We start from the raw sequence: 13,348 nt of genomic DNA on the forward strand, positions 1-13,348 counted from the left end.
TAGCAAGTAGTTCCTCTTCTTGCAATGGGACTGTAGTCTTTGGCTTCTTCCACGCCGAGGAAACAATGCCTTTTCAAGTCCTTGCTGGTTTGGTACTAATGTGACACTCAAATATTAATTTAATAAAGTTGACACATATAGACAGCTTTCCCCATACTGCATGGAAAGAAAAAAGGGGCATTGCATGGAAAGGAAAAATAAATGCCCCTTCTGAGGCTGCATCTCACAGCATGAAGCTCTTCCCTGGGTAAATGTGCAGGCAGCCCCCTGGGCACTGCAGGGACCTGGGCATAGGTGAGGCTGCCTGTCCTCCATCCTTCCCAGCTTCCTCCTCTCATCTGCCACCACATCGTGTCCCCCGTGTTGGACATCATGTTGCACCCCCCTGCAGCAGAGCAGCCCCCACCATGGCACATCACACAGGGCCTTGGGGCATAACCTTCACTGGATGAGACACCTGGGATCTCTCAGATGTGGTAACACAGAGCCCGCAGCCTGCATGGGGAATACCTTGCTCAAATATTTTCCTTGAATTAAGCCATGTTTACAGACTGATAAGAAATACTAGAATCCCGGGGACCTTCAAAACAGAAGGTTGTGGGGATTCTTGGGTTTGTTTTACTTTCTTTATTAGAAGCAGCTGTTATTTCCTTTGTAGATTGTTTTTTAATTAATTTTAAATGAAGGAATAACTGTTACATCCAGTGATTATGTGTCAAAAAAAATTAAAGCATATTAAATTGCTAAAGCAGAGCTTCTCTATACTATGAAATTCTGATACCAGCACCTTGACTTACAGACTCTTAATGGCAGGGCTGTGTGTAGCTTATGAATTAAGTAGCTTCGTGTACCTTTTCCTTTGGCTTGCAGCTGAAGGAAGCAAGTGCACAAGAGGGCACATTCTTTTGTTGTTGATAGCATTCCGCCTTAACGAGAAGGAATTTCTTGCCTATTGCCCACTGTTCATGAAGTGGAAAAAGATCACAAGTTGTATAATCTCCGTATATATCATTAGATGTATTCTTTTTTAACATTTCTGTCATGGGTCGGTCCATCCTGCAGCAGGTGCAGAGAGTAGGTGCTGCACCTATATTTTATAACAGATCGGTGTGAAGTTCAGGAGGGGGTGTGAGAAGGGGAAGGGGAGGGACTCGGAAAGAAACCCCCCCTCCAAGTGAGACAGCAGCAGCAGCAGCTCTGAATACAGTTTGGTTTCTGTCTCTCCGGAGCTTTGCTCAGCAACCAAAGCCAGACTCCAGGTGCAGTATTCCCTCATCAGTCTGTGAGCATAGAAACGAAGAGTCCCTCCTCTTCTTCCTTCCCTGCCAAGAGTTTCTGGGTGGTGAATGTCAGTAGCTGGAGTTATTTTTAAAGGCAATAGGTGAGGCTTGTCGTGCAAAGCTAGGAAGAGGGCGTTTGTTTGCTGAGCAGAGCTGACATCAAAGTGGAGATTGCTGCCTACTGGCTCACTGCTGCCTTATGCCAGGTAATCTTTAACATACCCCTCAGTCCCTGCCATCGCAGCCCAGCCTGCCTGTGTGCATGAGAAACAACCAGCGTTTATGATCCAGAAGATTGCTTTTCCAGTTTCATTTATGTGAGCTGGACTTTGACATTTAAAGGCTAGTACTAATCATCTTGCAAAACCTGCTTAGTGCTCTTAACTGAGCAACTGCTTTCTACTTCTCTTTGCAGGATAATATAAATGTTTTTCTGAAAGCGTGCGAAAACATTGGACTGAAAGAAGCTCAGCTTTTTCACCCAGGAGATCTTCAGGATTTGTCCAATCGAGTTACAGTCAAGTGAGTTTTATGGTTTTGTCTTCTCCTTTCCCTTCTCCCTCTAAGCTCTTTCATGGTCTGTTTTTTTAATGTTTGCCCATGGAAAATTCTTATTTTAATCTGGTATGAGCAGTTCTGAATACTGTGGTGAGGGTTTAAGCCTTGTTAAAGCTAAAGGATTAGACTTGCAGAAATGTAATTTAAAAAATGAAGTAGTATTATAATAGTTACCTTACAAGGAAACTAATTGTTAATGAATATTTACAGCATTTAATCTGAGCTGGAAACTGTTCATCTTATTTTAGACTTGGAGCAAAATTGTTAAATGCTATCAAAAGCATCACTTTTCTTTGTGATTTGTGATTACCGATGTAAATCTGAAAGGCTGAGGTGGTACTTCGGATACTTATCCAAATGGATTTGAGGCATAGGTATAGTATTCCTAAAGGACTGCTGGTCTTGCCACTCCAAGTATTAATTAGATGTTTGTCTCTGAGTGTCACATGCCCTGTCAAGGGGTGTATGTGTCTGTGTGAGTAGAAATTAAGTACTGAATTGCATGTAATTGGCATGTTTATGGAGATGGGAGTTTTTCTGTGAAATAGCAGTGGCTTGGTTCTAAAATATATTTAGTGGATTTTCATATTTTAAGACTGCTGTGTCTCCTAGTAAGAATTTTATTACCAGTTTCTGAGAGTTTAAGGTGAAACTTTACTGTACAGACAGGTGTTTTAAGATAAATGAGTTGAGGCAAAAATCCTAGGGCACATTGATTTGTTATTATATTGGTGTTTTTATTATACTGGGACAAAAGGGTGAATTTATTGTCTCCAAAAAAATAAAATCTTTAGTGGGTTTTGTTGGAAACCTGTCAAGTTAAATGTGAAGGATTGATTCCTCTCTTAAATTACCAGTTTTATCAAAGAGGAACAGGCAGTAATCCTTCTGTAAATACAAGGAAAAAAATACTGTGAAATGACATGTAGCTGCTTTAATTAGAAAGAAATCTCTTGTAGGTGGGTCGAGTGGTAGCCTGTTGACATTCTCTCTGCCTGGTTTCAGAATGAAAGTTCATACTGTTTTAAGGTCTGATATGTGAGATGGCAATGTGTTTTCAGTGTTTGACTCATACCCGAAACGTAATTTCTCACTAATCTGCTGGTTAGGGACTTGGCACACTTCCAGGACATTGGTATTCTGTCTGCCAGTTCCTACGTCATGCCAAAAGCTGGAGGGTTGGTAACCTCTGCCGTGCTTAAATTACTCACAAAGCCCTAGCAAAAGTTGTTTTGGTGCAGGTTTGCTCCAAGGGTATGGCTGGGAAGGGTTGGATGCGGGCGGGAGCTGGTGTTCAGCGTCAATAGCGACAAGCTGGAACCCCAGGGAGGTCGAGATAGCGAACTGTTGTGCAAGGTATGTTGTCCAACTCGTCCCGACGTTAAACCGCGGCACCCAGGAGAGGTCAGCCGTGAAATCTATCCAGTGGGTCTGTAACCGAGGCTTTTTTTGGGTCTTTCAGCACTGCCAGTTCCCTTCCTGGCTTCATGAGCAGAAAGTAAGGCTGGAATTTGAAGTTGTCATGAGGCAACAGTAGTTTTATATCATACCTTCTCAGCAATGGTTAAATTAGTGTTTTCCAAAAAAGCAGATTTAACTATTGAGTGCTTTTTATGGACAGCAGTGTGGGGGGTCTGGGTTAGAGTCAAAAGAGCTGCCAGCCATACAACCATGTTCTTGTAATTTGTTTCAGTATGAGTTTGCTTCTCCACACACTATATATCATATGACAGTCCCACAGTGTGTATTAAATGCTTCCAGAGTAATTCAAAACTTCTGTATCTGAGCATGCTGTAAAGTGGTGTCCTAAATATACTAGTACTTTTGATGTATTTAGGAGGTTGGAGAGGGATGGGAGGCAAGTTTTATTCCAAGAAATGAAGGAAATAAGTTACACAAAGATAACTCTCTCCATTGAAAAGATAATTACAGAAATAATTTTATTACCCAGAGGGCAAGCTATTCTTCAGAGGATTTTCAGATTTATATTTGTGTCAATAGAGAAATGCTATCTGATCAGGAATTTTATCTGATGTGTCTTTTTTATTATTTAATATACATTCAAGATGAATTACAAATGTCTTCAAAACTTGTAGGATGCCAGGCCTCAGAAAAGGGGTACTATTTCATGTCTTGCTTTTGTCTTATCCACTGTTAACTCTAGTTTCATAATTAGAAGTAAATAATTTCTTGTCACCAAGAAGGAAAACTTTTCATCTGCTGACTTATTCAAAAGATTACATTTAACTTCTGGATTTCTAACATTCCTAAGCAAATTCATTTTGCTGCTATCACCTGAGGCTAACTGCCCACATCTTAAAGCAGCTGTGATATGTTGTATGGGATAACATTAATGTGTGCCTGAAGCAGTGTGTATTTTGACACCACAAGAGGACTGCTGTGTTCTGCTGTTGCACCACTGTTAGCACAGGCTTTTTTATCTATCCAAAACAGATTAAATAAACTGTTGCTTAGAAAAGTCAGCTTAACAGGCTGGGGTGGCAGAGAACAGGGTGCTGGTAGGACATGCATGTACTGTCAGGTATGACAAGGTGCTTGATTTGCCTTGGATGTTGAAAATTGGTCAAAGGAAGGTACCATTAAAAGGGTGGGTCTGCTTCTGCTGCTAAGAGGACATGAGAATTGTCATCTTATGTAAGAGCAAAACCAGTCTTTCACACTGGCTGGGAGGTTGCATCTCTGTCCCTGTTACCCTTGTTCAGTTGATATGACACCTCTGGTGCTGAGCAGCTCCTCAGGAGGAGCACCTCCCTTTTGAAGTGGATGAGCTCTGTGGTGTTCCATGTGCTCCTGCCTCTGCTGCCTGGCAGTTACGTGTGGTATCTCCTTTTTACCTTGTGGGAAGTCATATGCCCTCAGGCTGTTGCCATCTCAGACTGCCATCCTGTGCCAGCTGGGCAGGCTCCCTTCCCAACAGGAAGAGTTATTTTCTCCTTGTACTTTATTTCTGAGTGTGCTTGCTGCCTTTTGCTGTACCTTTGCTGACAGCACTCTGTCTGATGAACACCGCCGCAAAGCCATTCAGAGTTACTAAACTGTTATGTGGTGCAGTGTTCTTGTGTCACCTGAGTTAAGGTCAAGACCCTCAATTCCTCATGAACAGAATCTGTTCCGAGAAAATAATCTTTCTATCTAGTGAGGAGGCTACAACTTTCACTTGTATTTTGTTTTCTCTTGCAACTGAGATGATGCACAGGCATGATGTGAAACCCTCCTCTATAATTACTAGAAGTAATCCTGGACAAGAGAAGCAAGAATCCTCTTACATACCCAGACTTTCAGTTCCAAGTGATTATCCTGTTTGCAAAGAAAAAGCTCCTTAAAATTTTATTGTTTAGAAGTTTGTGTGAAAAAGCCTGGCCAAAATTACCAGTTGCTGCTCCAACCCTTGCAAACTTTATGCTTTGCCAGATCAGCAAGATTAGTAGTTGAGTGGTGTGGAAAAATGGTTCTGGCATGGATGATTTCTTCTCTGCTAGTAAAAATGGGAGTGTGGATTAATGTCTGAGATTTATAATTCAGTCTTTCTGTAAATCTGCAGAAGTTATTGCTCAGTGGTATAGTACAGCAATATGTCATGTGTTCCAAGAAGGATCATCCAGATGGACTTATTCCTCACATACCCTGTCTGGCAGTCATGTGCATATCATCTTGTTCAGTGGCTGGTTATTTGTTTAAATGCATGTGTGTCCCTCTTCAGTTCTTTTGGTATATTTGATTTTTGTTTCTCGGTGTGGTGTTTTATTATTTGTAATTGGAGAGGCTGTTTTAAAACCCAGCACTTAGTGAAGGTTTTAAAAATTTATTTATACTAATGCCAGTTTGTCTTAATGCTTCATTTGATTATTTTTGGTTCTGTCAAAGTAAGAATGTAATACAAGCTTAGTGACTCTCAGTTGTCAGCATGGTTGCTATTTAAAAATGTTAAGCACTTCCTCACCCAGCTCTTTAGGGGTGACACACCCAGTTGTTCCCAGCTGTGGAAGGGTTCTTAATAAAATCATACCATGGAGTTATAAGGGAGAGTTCACATAGTCAGATACTATGCATCAATTCTGATGGAGTTTGTTATCTAAATTATCAGTTTTAAAGAAGGCAGCCTGAATGCTCAGAGTGAGAGTGTAAATTCAAATTTTTCTTTGAAGCAAATTAATTCTTCTACATGAAAACCTTTATAATTCTGTAAAATGAGATCTCCACTTAAAGAATATAATTAAATTCTAATATTAAATTTTAAAAATGATGAGTTAATAGATTAAAATATAAAACTAAGGAGAAAAAAAAAAGAAAATTTACTGCAAAATCCTAAATAGCTAACTTTTTTAAAGCTACCACAACCCTGACTTCTGATGTTGAAGTTTTACCATACTAATTTCATTTCTCAATAATGGAGCAAATTAAAATACTTGGCTGCCACTAATATTATCACTACATTGTTATATTTACAATATGTCTTGAATGAAACTGAAAACTGAGGCCCCACCTGGAGCACTGTGTCCAGCTCTTAGGCACCCACCACAGGAAGTATGTGGACCTGCTGGAGTGACTCTGGAGGAGGGCCATGAAGATGAGCAGGGAGCACCTCTCGTATGAAGACAGGCTGAGAGAGCTGGGGGTTGTTCTCCCTGGAGAAGAGAAGGCTCCAAGGAGACCTTCCAGCACCTAAAGGGGCCTAAAAGAAAGGAGAGGGACTCATCATGAAAATGCATAAGATAAGACAAGAGGTAATAGTTTTAAACTGGAGTAGGGTGGGCTTAATTTTAGATATTGGGAAGAAATTCTTCACTGTGAGGGTGGTGTGGCACTGGAATAAATGGAGATGTGGATTACCCATCCCTGGAAGTGTTTGTAGCCAGGTTGGATGGAGGCTTTGTGTAATCTGGTCTGGTGGGGAAGGTGTCCCTGCCCATAGCAGAAGGATTGGAAGTAGATTATCTTCAAGGTCTCTTGCAACCCAAACCATTTGGTGATTTTTTCTCAAGATAGCTGGAAGTATCTCATCACCTTGCAGAATCTGGTATTTGGATAAGGCCTTGATCTTTTTGCTGGCCAGCACTTTTTCCACATATTCATTATCAATCTTGTAATATGATAATTATGTAAAGCAAACAGAAAACCCTGCTGGAGAAATTTTGCTGAAGTGGGACTAAGTGCATACATGAGATGAAATAACAGAGCTGACTTTGGTCCTGCCGTTTCAAAATTTTGAGTAGTTTTTAACTTAATCCATTTAATGTTTCTTTAGTATAATCTTTTTTCATGAATTACTAAACAAAAAGCAATCCTCGAAAAATTAAAATGCCATGCCTTCTGTAACATAAAGCTCTATATAACTAAAGCCAACTGGAGAGAAGTAACAACTGTTACATGCTGTGTTCATCCTTGTGTTCCTCCATTTCAGCTGAGCTTTTGAGCCAGGCTCTCTATTTCAGTTCAGAGATAACACTTTCTGAATTTAAAATACCACCCAAAAAAGTGGTTCAGAGAATAGATGCTTTCAAAATAAAACCTGAGAAAATTAAGTAGTTGCTGTGTGGTATGGCTGTAAGCACATATTCTGCACCTGTTCTTCTATTTGGAGCAGGATATACTTCATGGTGTGCTCTTCTGATTATATAAGAGTGAACTATTATACCAACCTTAAGTATTTTAAGCATAGGTACAGAATCACTACTTTGCATATCACAACTCTTGTCTCTTCTTAAGAAACCCTCTCCTTTTAGGGGTTGTCAGAAGGGAAGCCTTCTCGCAGTGAGTTAAGGTAACCACAGTGCCCTCTAGTACCTATCTCCTTTAGCCTGTAATTTAAATTACGATACTGCCAGTGCGAATTACTGGTTTTGTGGTAGGAAGTAGCTGTACACTATTTCCTGATATAGTAGATATTGAATTAAAAAATACTGTTTTTTAATAGTAGTTGATGTTTCTTATGACTTTAATGTTCTTCCTGTCCAGTCCTGGGGAATATGCTGCATTTCCTGATTCCACTTCTGTTTCCTGCTCAGGGTGCTTTTTTTTTTTTTTTGCTGGGTAAACAAAGGCAAAGTGAAATTTCTATTCTATGGGATGAATGTTAACACTGTTGGGCAGACCACTGAAGAAAGCAATCTACACAGAAATTCCTGAAAAGATGATCTTTTGAGTGGAAAACTGTTGTCAGGGCTCTTGGAAATTTGTTTTTTTGGAGAGCTTTAATTGTAAAAGCAATACCATATCTCAGTCTTTGGAGGAATTTTTTAGGTTTGCTTTACCAGTATCACTCAACTCTTTAAACTGTTCAGCGAATCAGCTACCCGAAAGCTTGAGGTGTGATGATGAGACATTCTTTTGGGACTTGCATCTTATTTTGCCCTTCAGGAAGAGCTGTCATATTTTGCTCAAATGAGACAGAGTCAAATACCTTAAAAATGGATACTTGAAAAACCAACCAAACAAGACCCCAAACCAACCTCAAAAACAACAAAAAAAGGAGAGAGAAAGTAGATCAATTTGTGGACAGATAGTTCAGAGCTGGTGTTTTTTGTTGATAATACTGAATTTGTGGTCTTCTTTCATATCTAATACATTTGCTTAGTTACTATATCATCTTGAACTTTTTTTTTGCTCAAGAATTGAATGCTTATAATAAGAGAGTATGATAGAGCTGAACCTGGACTTGCTGTGCTGATTTTTCCAAGAAACATGCATTTTAATGAGTTGAAAAACTTATTTTCTAATTTGGCCTCAAAATAAAAAAAACCCCAACCAACTTGTCAAAACACACAACATAGAACCACCCTTTCCTGCCTTTTTTATTTTGCATAGAATAGAAAGTGGTGAGATGGATGAAAGCCAAGTGCTTCAGTGCATGAAGTATGAAAATGATTGGACCAAAACTTGTACCTGCTTAATTTCTCTTGCTTATACCTATGTGACTAAAGAGTCAATCATCTCAAAGGCTTCAGCATTTTAGAAACTATCTGTGGATTCAAGCTGAGGTGAAACAAATAAGAGACAGCTTTTTGTGGGTCTTTAAAACTGAAATGCAAAAACCATTTAACCAAAATTTAATTAGTACAATTGATGTGGCTTTTCCCCCATTTATATTCAGGAAAATAACATTTTTTACACATATGGTTGTAATAGGCCTTCCTGGTGGTAACTAAGTTTCCTAGTGACAGTTCCATTGAAATGCAAACGTGCAGTACTTCAGTTTGGCTCTTGAAATGTTTCTACAACTTTGTAAGTGTGTAAATTCTTTTTTTGCTATGGGCATTGTCATATAAATGTATTTGATTGCTGGGTGCAGCTATATTCTAAATATTGAAATTGCTATATTTATTTTTTTAATTATATAACTAATTTCAAGATCAGGCATTTTGCATGTTTTACTTCTCTTAGTACTTAGGACAATTATGCAGAGATAAAGAAAAAATGGTTTTCTTCAGTCTTGTGAAACTGATGTGCTTAAGTCTAAAATATTCGTGCTCATGTCACTAATCTGCGCAAACTGTAAATCATTCCAGTAAAAACGTTGTAGGCAATAAAATATGTTCCAGACTTTGGACCATACCTAGAAATTTACCTCCAATTCTTAGGTTTAAAGTCTATAAAGTGTTAGGTGTGGTGCTATTTAATCTGTCTGCTTTATTTTCTGGTCATTAGGAATAATATTTGAGATAGATCACTTTTGCTGTAGAGTAATTTAACAGTTAATAATTTACACTTCCTTTATCAGATTATACTTTCGATAGCATTTGCTTTTTTTTGTGAAGATGATTCTGCTCTAAGAATGAAGGACTCTGGAGTTCAGTACCTGTATCTACACATGTACAGGAGGAGTTTGAACAATTCAGAATGACAATACATGTAGTGTGTGTTAGTTGTATCAAAAGCAATTCAGGTATCTCTAGTGACACAGATCCATAGGCTTATATTGGAATTCAGGTAGTTCTGCTACAGAAGTGAATGATTCCCTGAAGAAGATTTCTGTAGCTTTCTGCTGAAATGCATTGGTTTGTTCAAAGTCATCATATTTGATCCTATTACATTTCAAAAATATCTCTGGGATAACTTTTTTGGGTGGAGGGGCTACAAAACCATTATTACTGAAGGTCTTTACAATGCTTTTTCAATGCTTGTTTGTATTAACAGAATTGTCTCTAGCATTTTAGGATTCCCATGGGAATCCATCTAAATCTTAAATACCTGTATTCATTTTAATCCCCTAACTTCCCAGGATTAAATGCAGTTTATAAAGCAATGCATGAGAGGGAAGACAGCATTTTTGATGAGTAGTATTGAGTTCCTTACAAAAGAAGGTAAAGAGAAAGCCTGCATTTTTTGGTGGTGGCTCTTTTTTCCTCCATACAAAAAAAAAGTGTTTGTGTCCAATGTTGGAAATTGAATAACTTAACCAACACAAGCTTATTCTTTTTATAACATCAATTAGATGTATGCAAGTTCACTACTGTATTATTCTAAATTGTATTTTACTGCTAAATTGCTGAAATTCAATTAGTTTTCTGCAGACAACTCAACAGGAAGAGCTGCTATATTTAAATGGTGGGGGAAGGTGACTTCTTGAAGTTTTCCATGGATACAGGAGTTTGCCAGTTAACCATACTCTCTAAATAGAGAAAGTAAAGTTGAACAGTGTATTGACAATTTTTGATTGTACTTCATGCAAAACCCTACTTCTGGCCATTTTTATTCCTTTCAGAGATTTCAGTTCCAATGATTATTACTACTTAATTAGAGCACTTATTGTATCCTTTAAAGTGACAGTAATGCTTTTTTTTGCTATGACTGTTAAAGAATGCAATTGGCAATGAAATAACAATTTCAAATACTCTCATAAATTGCATTTACAGGGTTGTTTTCATGCCGTCACTGAAACCAATTAAACAAAATAATGTCTCACCACATGGTTAGATGATAAGAAGGGGAGGAGGGTTGGAAATAAAGAGCGCTAGATAGCAGCCAACCTTAACCACACAAAGGCATGTTTCTTTTAAATGATAGAGATCTGTTGTCTTTAAGAAACAAAAGGGAAAAAAAAAACCCAACAACAAAAACAAAAGAAAACCCAACAGGGGAACTGTTCTCCAGACTGAACAAGCTGGATGATCAAGCTCAGGATCTCCAGCCGTGAACTTCCTGGTGATTTCCACTCAGTTTGCTCCAGTTTATCAATGTCTTTCCTATACTGTGAGACACCAAACTGAAGACAGCAGCATTGTAGAGGTGGCATAATAAGTGCTGAGGAAAGGAGGAGTGATGGGGTCCGTCAGCCTTCTGACATGCTCCATTTTGCACACCCATGCACCATCTCCTTCAGCCGTGGGTGCTGTTGGTCGGTGTTGCCAGAACTGGCTGCTGGCTGAGGTTCGGCCAAGCAGGACCGCCAGGCCCAGCTCTCCACCCCACTCTGCAGTTACAGGAATTAGGTCTATCCACGGGGCAGGACTTGGGCTTTGTGCTTATAGGATGTCATATGAGGTTCCTGCAGAGCCAGTCCTCCCGACAGCCCTGCCCTCCAGCATATGTACCCCCTCCCTACAATTCTGTCTGCCCAGGGAGGGAGTGTGGTATAAGAACCTGACTCAGAAAGCAAAATTTTGAAAGCTGCTGCAGCTGGTTTCTGGGACTAGAGTAAGAAGGTTGACTAATGCTGATGATATTTCCTCTTTCCTTTCCCTTCCAGAAAAAACGTCCTGCAAATGTAAACACGCACACACCTTTGAACCCAGTACGTACAGATATGCATCAACTGACGTGGATTCCAATGCGTTATATGATAAAATATTTAACTGGGGCGGGGAAAGGGAGTCCAAGTTCAAAATACTTCTGCTTTTGCAAAGGCTATTAAATTGCAGACAGCCACTTGTTCCCTGTGAATAACCACTGAAATACGCTTGTCAGATTTATGATACAGTAATGTATTCTTTTTAACTCTGACCTGATGTTGTAAGATGCCCTCAACTGTGATAATTTTCAGGGGTGAGTGATGTACTTGGTAAAGCACTAGCTAAAAATGCCTGAGCTAACAGAAGGCAGTTTATTTATGTGTGGTTTGACTTGAAGCTGTCATGTATTTTCAACATGGATCTGTGCAGTTGGAGAATTACTGTACAATTCCACAGTTGAGTCCTAATCTGTCCAAATATACCAGTGTTAACTCCTCTTGTAAACAGCTTTTAGTAGTAGTTTTCAGGTTATTTTTTTCAGAAACTGTGTTCTTTTTATGTATATAATAGAAGGAAATTTGGGTTACTTTAATGAGAACAAGAAAATCAGAACAATTTCAGTTTTGTGTATGAAATGATGACTTCTGGAATAACTAATACTGCTCAGGCCTGAGATAAATGAGTCAGAAGTTTTATGAAGGCAGTGTTCAGGGCCAGTCAAAAAAACCCCAAACAAGCAAAAGTACAAACAACCAAGCAAAGAAGGAAAAGGACCCAACCTTATTCCAGAAACAAGTATTAGGAATAGGAAAAACAATTGCACTGTACTGTGCTGCTATGGTTAATCTGGCATTTGCTGCTGTTGTAATACCATATGAAGCTTTGGACTTGGCTCATTTTCCTTTTCACTTTCTCACTTGCCCAAATTCCCCCAAAAGCAGATCTATGGAACTGGATAGCATCTCTCTGATTAAAAGTAGGAATAACTTCCCCTGCAGGCTTAGTTAAGTACACTGAGACTCCTGAATGAGAGGTGATGGCTGAACAGGAGAGCTGAACAAAGTTGCAAGCTTAAAACAAACAATTAAACAAAAAAAACCCCCAAAAAACCAAAAAAATCCTAGCAGACGGTGTGGACAAGTGATTCAACTGGTCACTGCATGCCATGTTATATGAATAATCAATGAAGGGGAAGTAGGCTTCCTTGCCAACAGATGATGTGGATAATCAAAGTTTACTTGCATTCAAGGGATAGTGGAGAAATCGTAAAAGAAGGGAAATCTTTTAAGAGTTACTTAGTATGTGGAAACCACATCTAGCTTAGAGAGTCCACAAGGGAGAAGCATCTTTCCTGTCTATTTTTGCTCTTCCTTAGGCAACCACTTGGGATTATAAGGGAGGATGAGATCTTTGGCTTGATACAGTTTTTTGTATCACATCCATGTGGATGTTCCTGTGTGTGGTTTTGGAAAGGTTGCATACAGTAAAAGCTGCTTTTAACTTCTGTAGCTGTATGGAAAACTCCAAGAAACAAAACTAAGGAAAAAATAAAACACAAATCATATGGAAGCAGTTAATTTGATTTGATAAATCAATCAAGCAATCTGCCATTGTTAAGCTTTAGCAAATATGGAACATTGTGGGTAAAGCTATCTGAAAAGATGAATAAAATCATGGTAGGTCTCTTAATCCAGATCAGCATTCTGTATGTGACCAGGTTGTGCGGGGAAAAAAATGTTATCATTAATTATTAGCAATTTAACATATGACAGTTTTTCATTAAGCCATTGGAAGTTTCATGGAAAGCTTCAGAAGAATAAT

At 38.9% G+C, this 13,348-nt stretch overlaps 1 protein-coding gene across 30 annotated transcripts in view; it reads left to right on the forward strand.

Annotated features, from left to right (window-relative positions):
* The window catches only part of LMO7 (LIM domain 7), a 130,162-nt gene that overhangs the window by 56,037 nt on the left and 60,777 nt on the right, over positions 1 to 13,348 (forward strand). For 27 of the 30 annotated variants that reach the window (XM_068182334.1, XM_068182344.1, XM_068182343.1 and 24 more), the window contains one exon: positions 1,696 to 1,802. In XM_068182334.1, coding sequence (XP_068038435.1) covers positions 1,696 to 1,802 — 107 coding nt within the window. Of the gene's footprint in view, positions 1 to 1,463; positions 1,487 to 1,565; positions 1,598 to 1,695; positions 1,803 to 3,092; positions 3,195 to 13,348 lie in introns of those variants that run through there. The other 3 variants (XM_068182357.1, XM_068182356.1, XM_068182355.1) reach the window with 3 other exon arrangements.

This window comes from Anomalospiza imberbis, chromosome 2, assembly GCF_031753505.1.
Source record: "Anomalospiza imberbis isolate Cuckoo-Finch-1a 21T00152 chromosome 2, ASM3175350v1, whole genome shotgun sequence".
NCBI lineage: Eukaryota > Metazoa > Chordata > Aves > Passeriformes > Viduidae > Anomalospiza > Anomalospiza imberbis.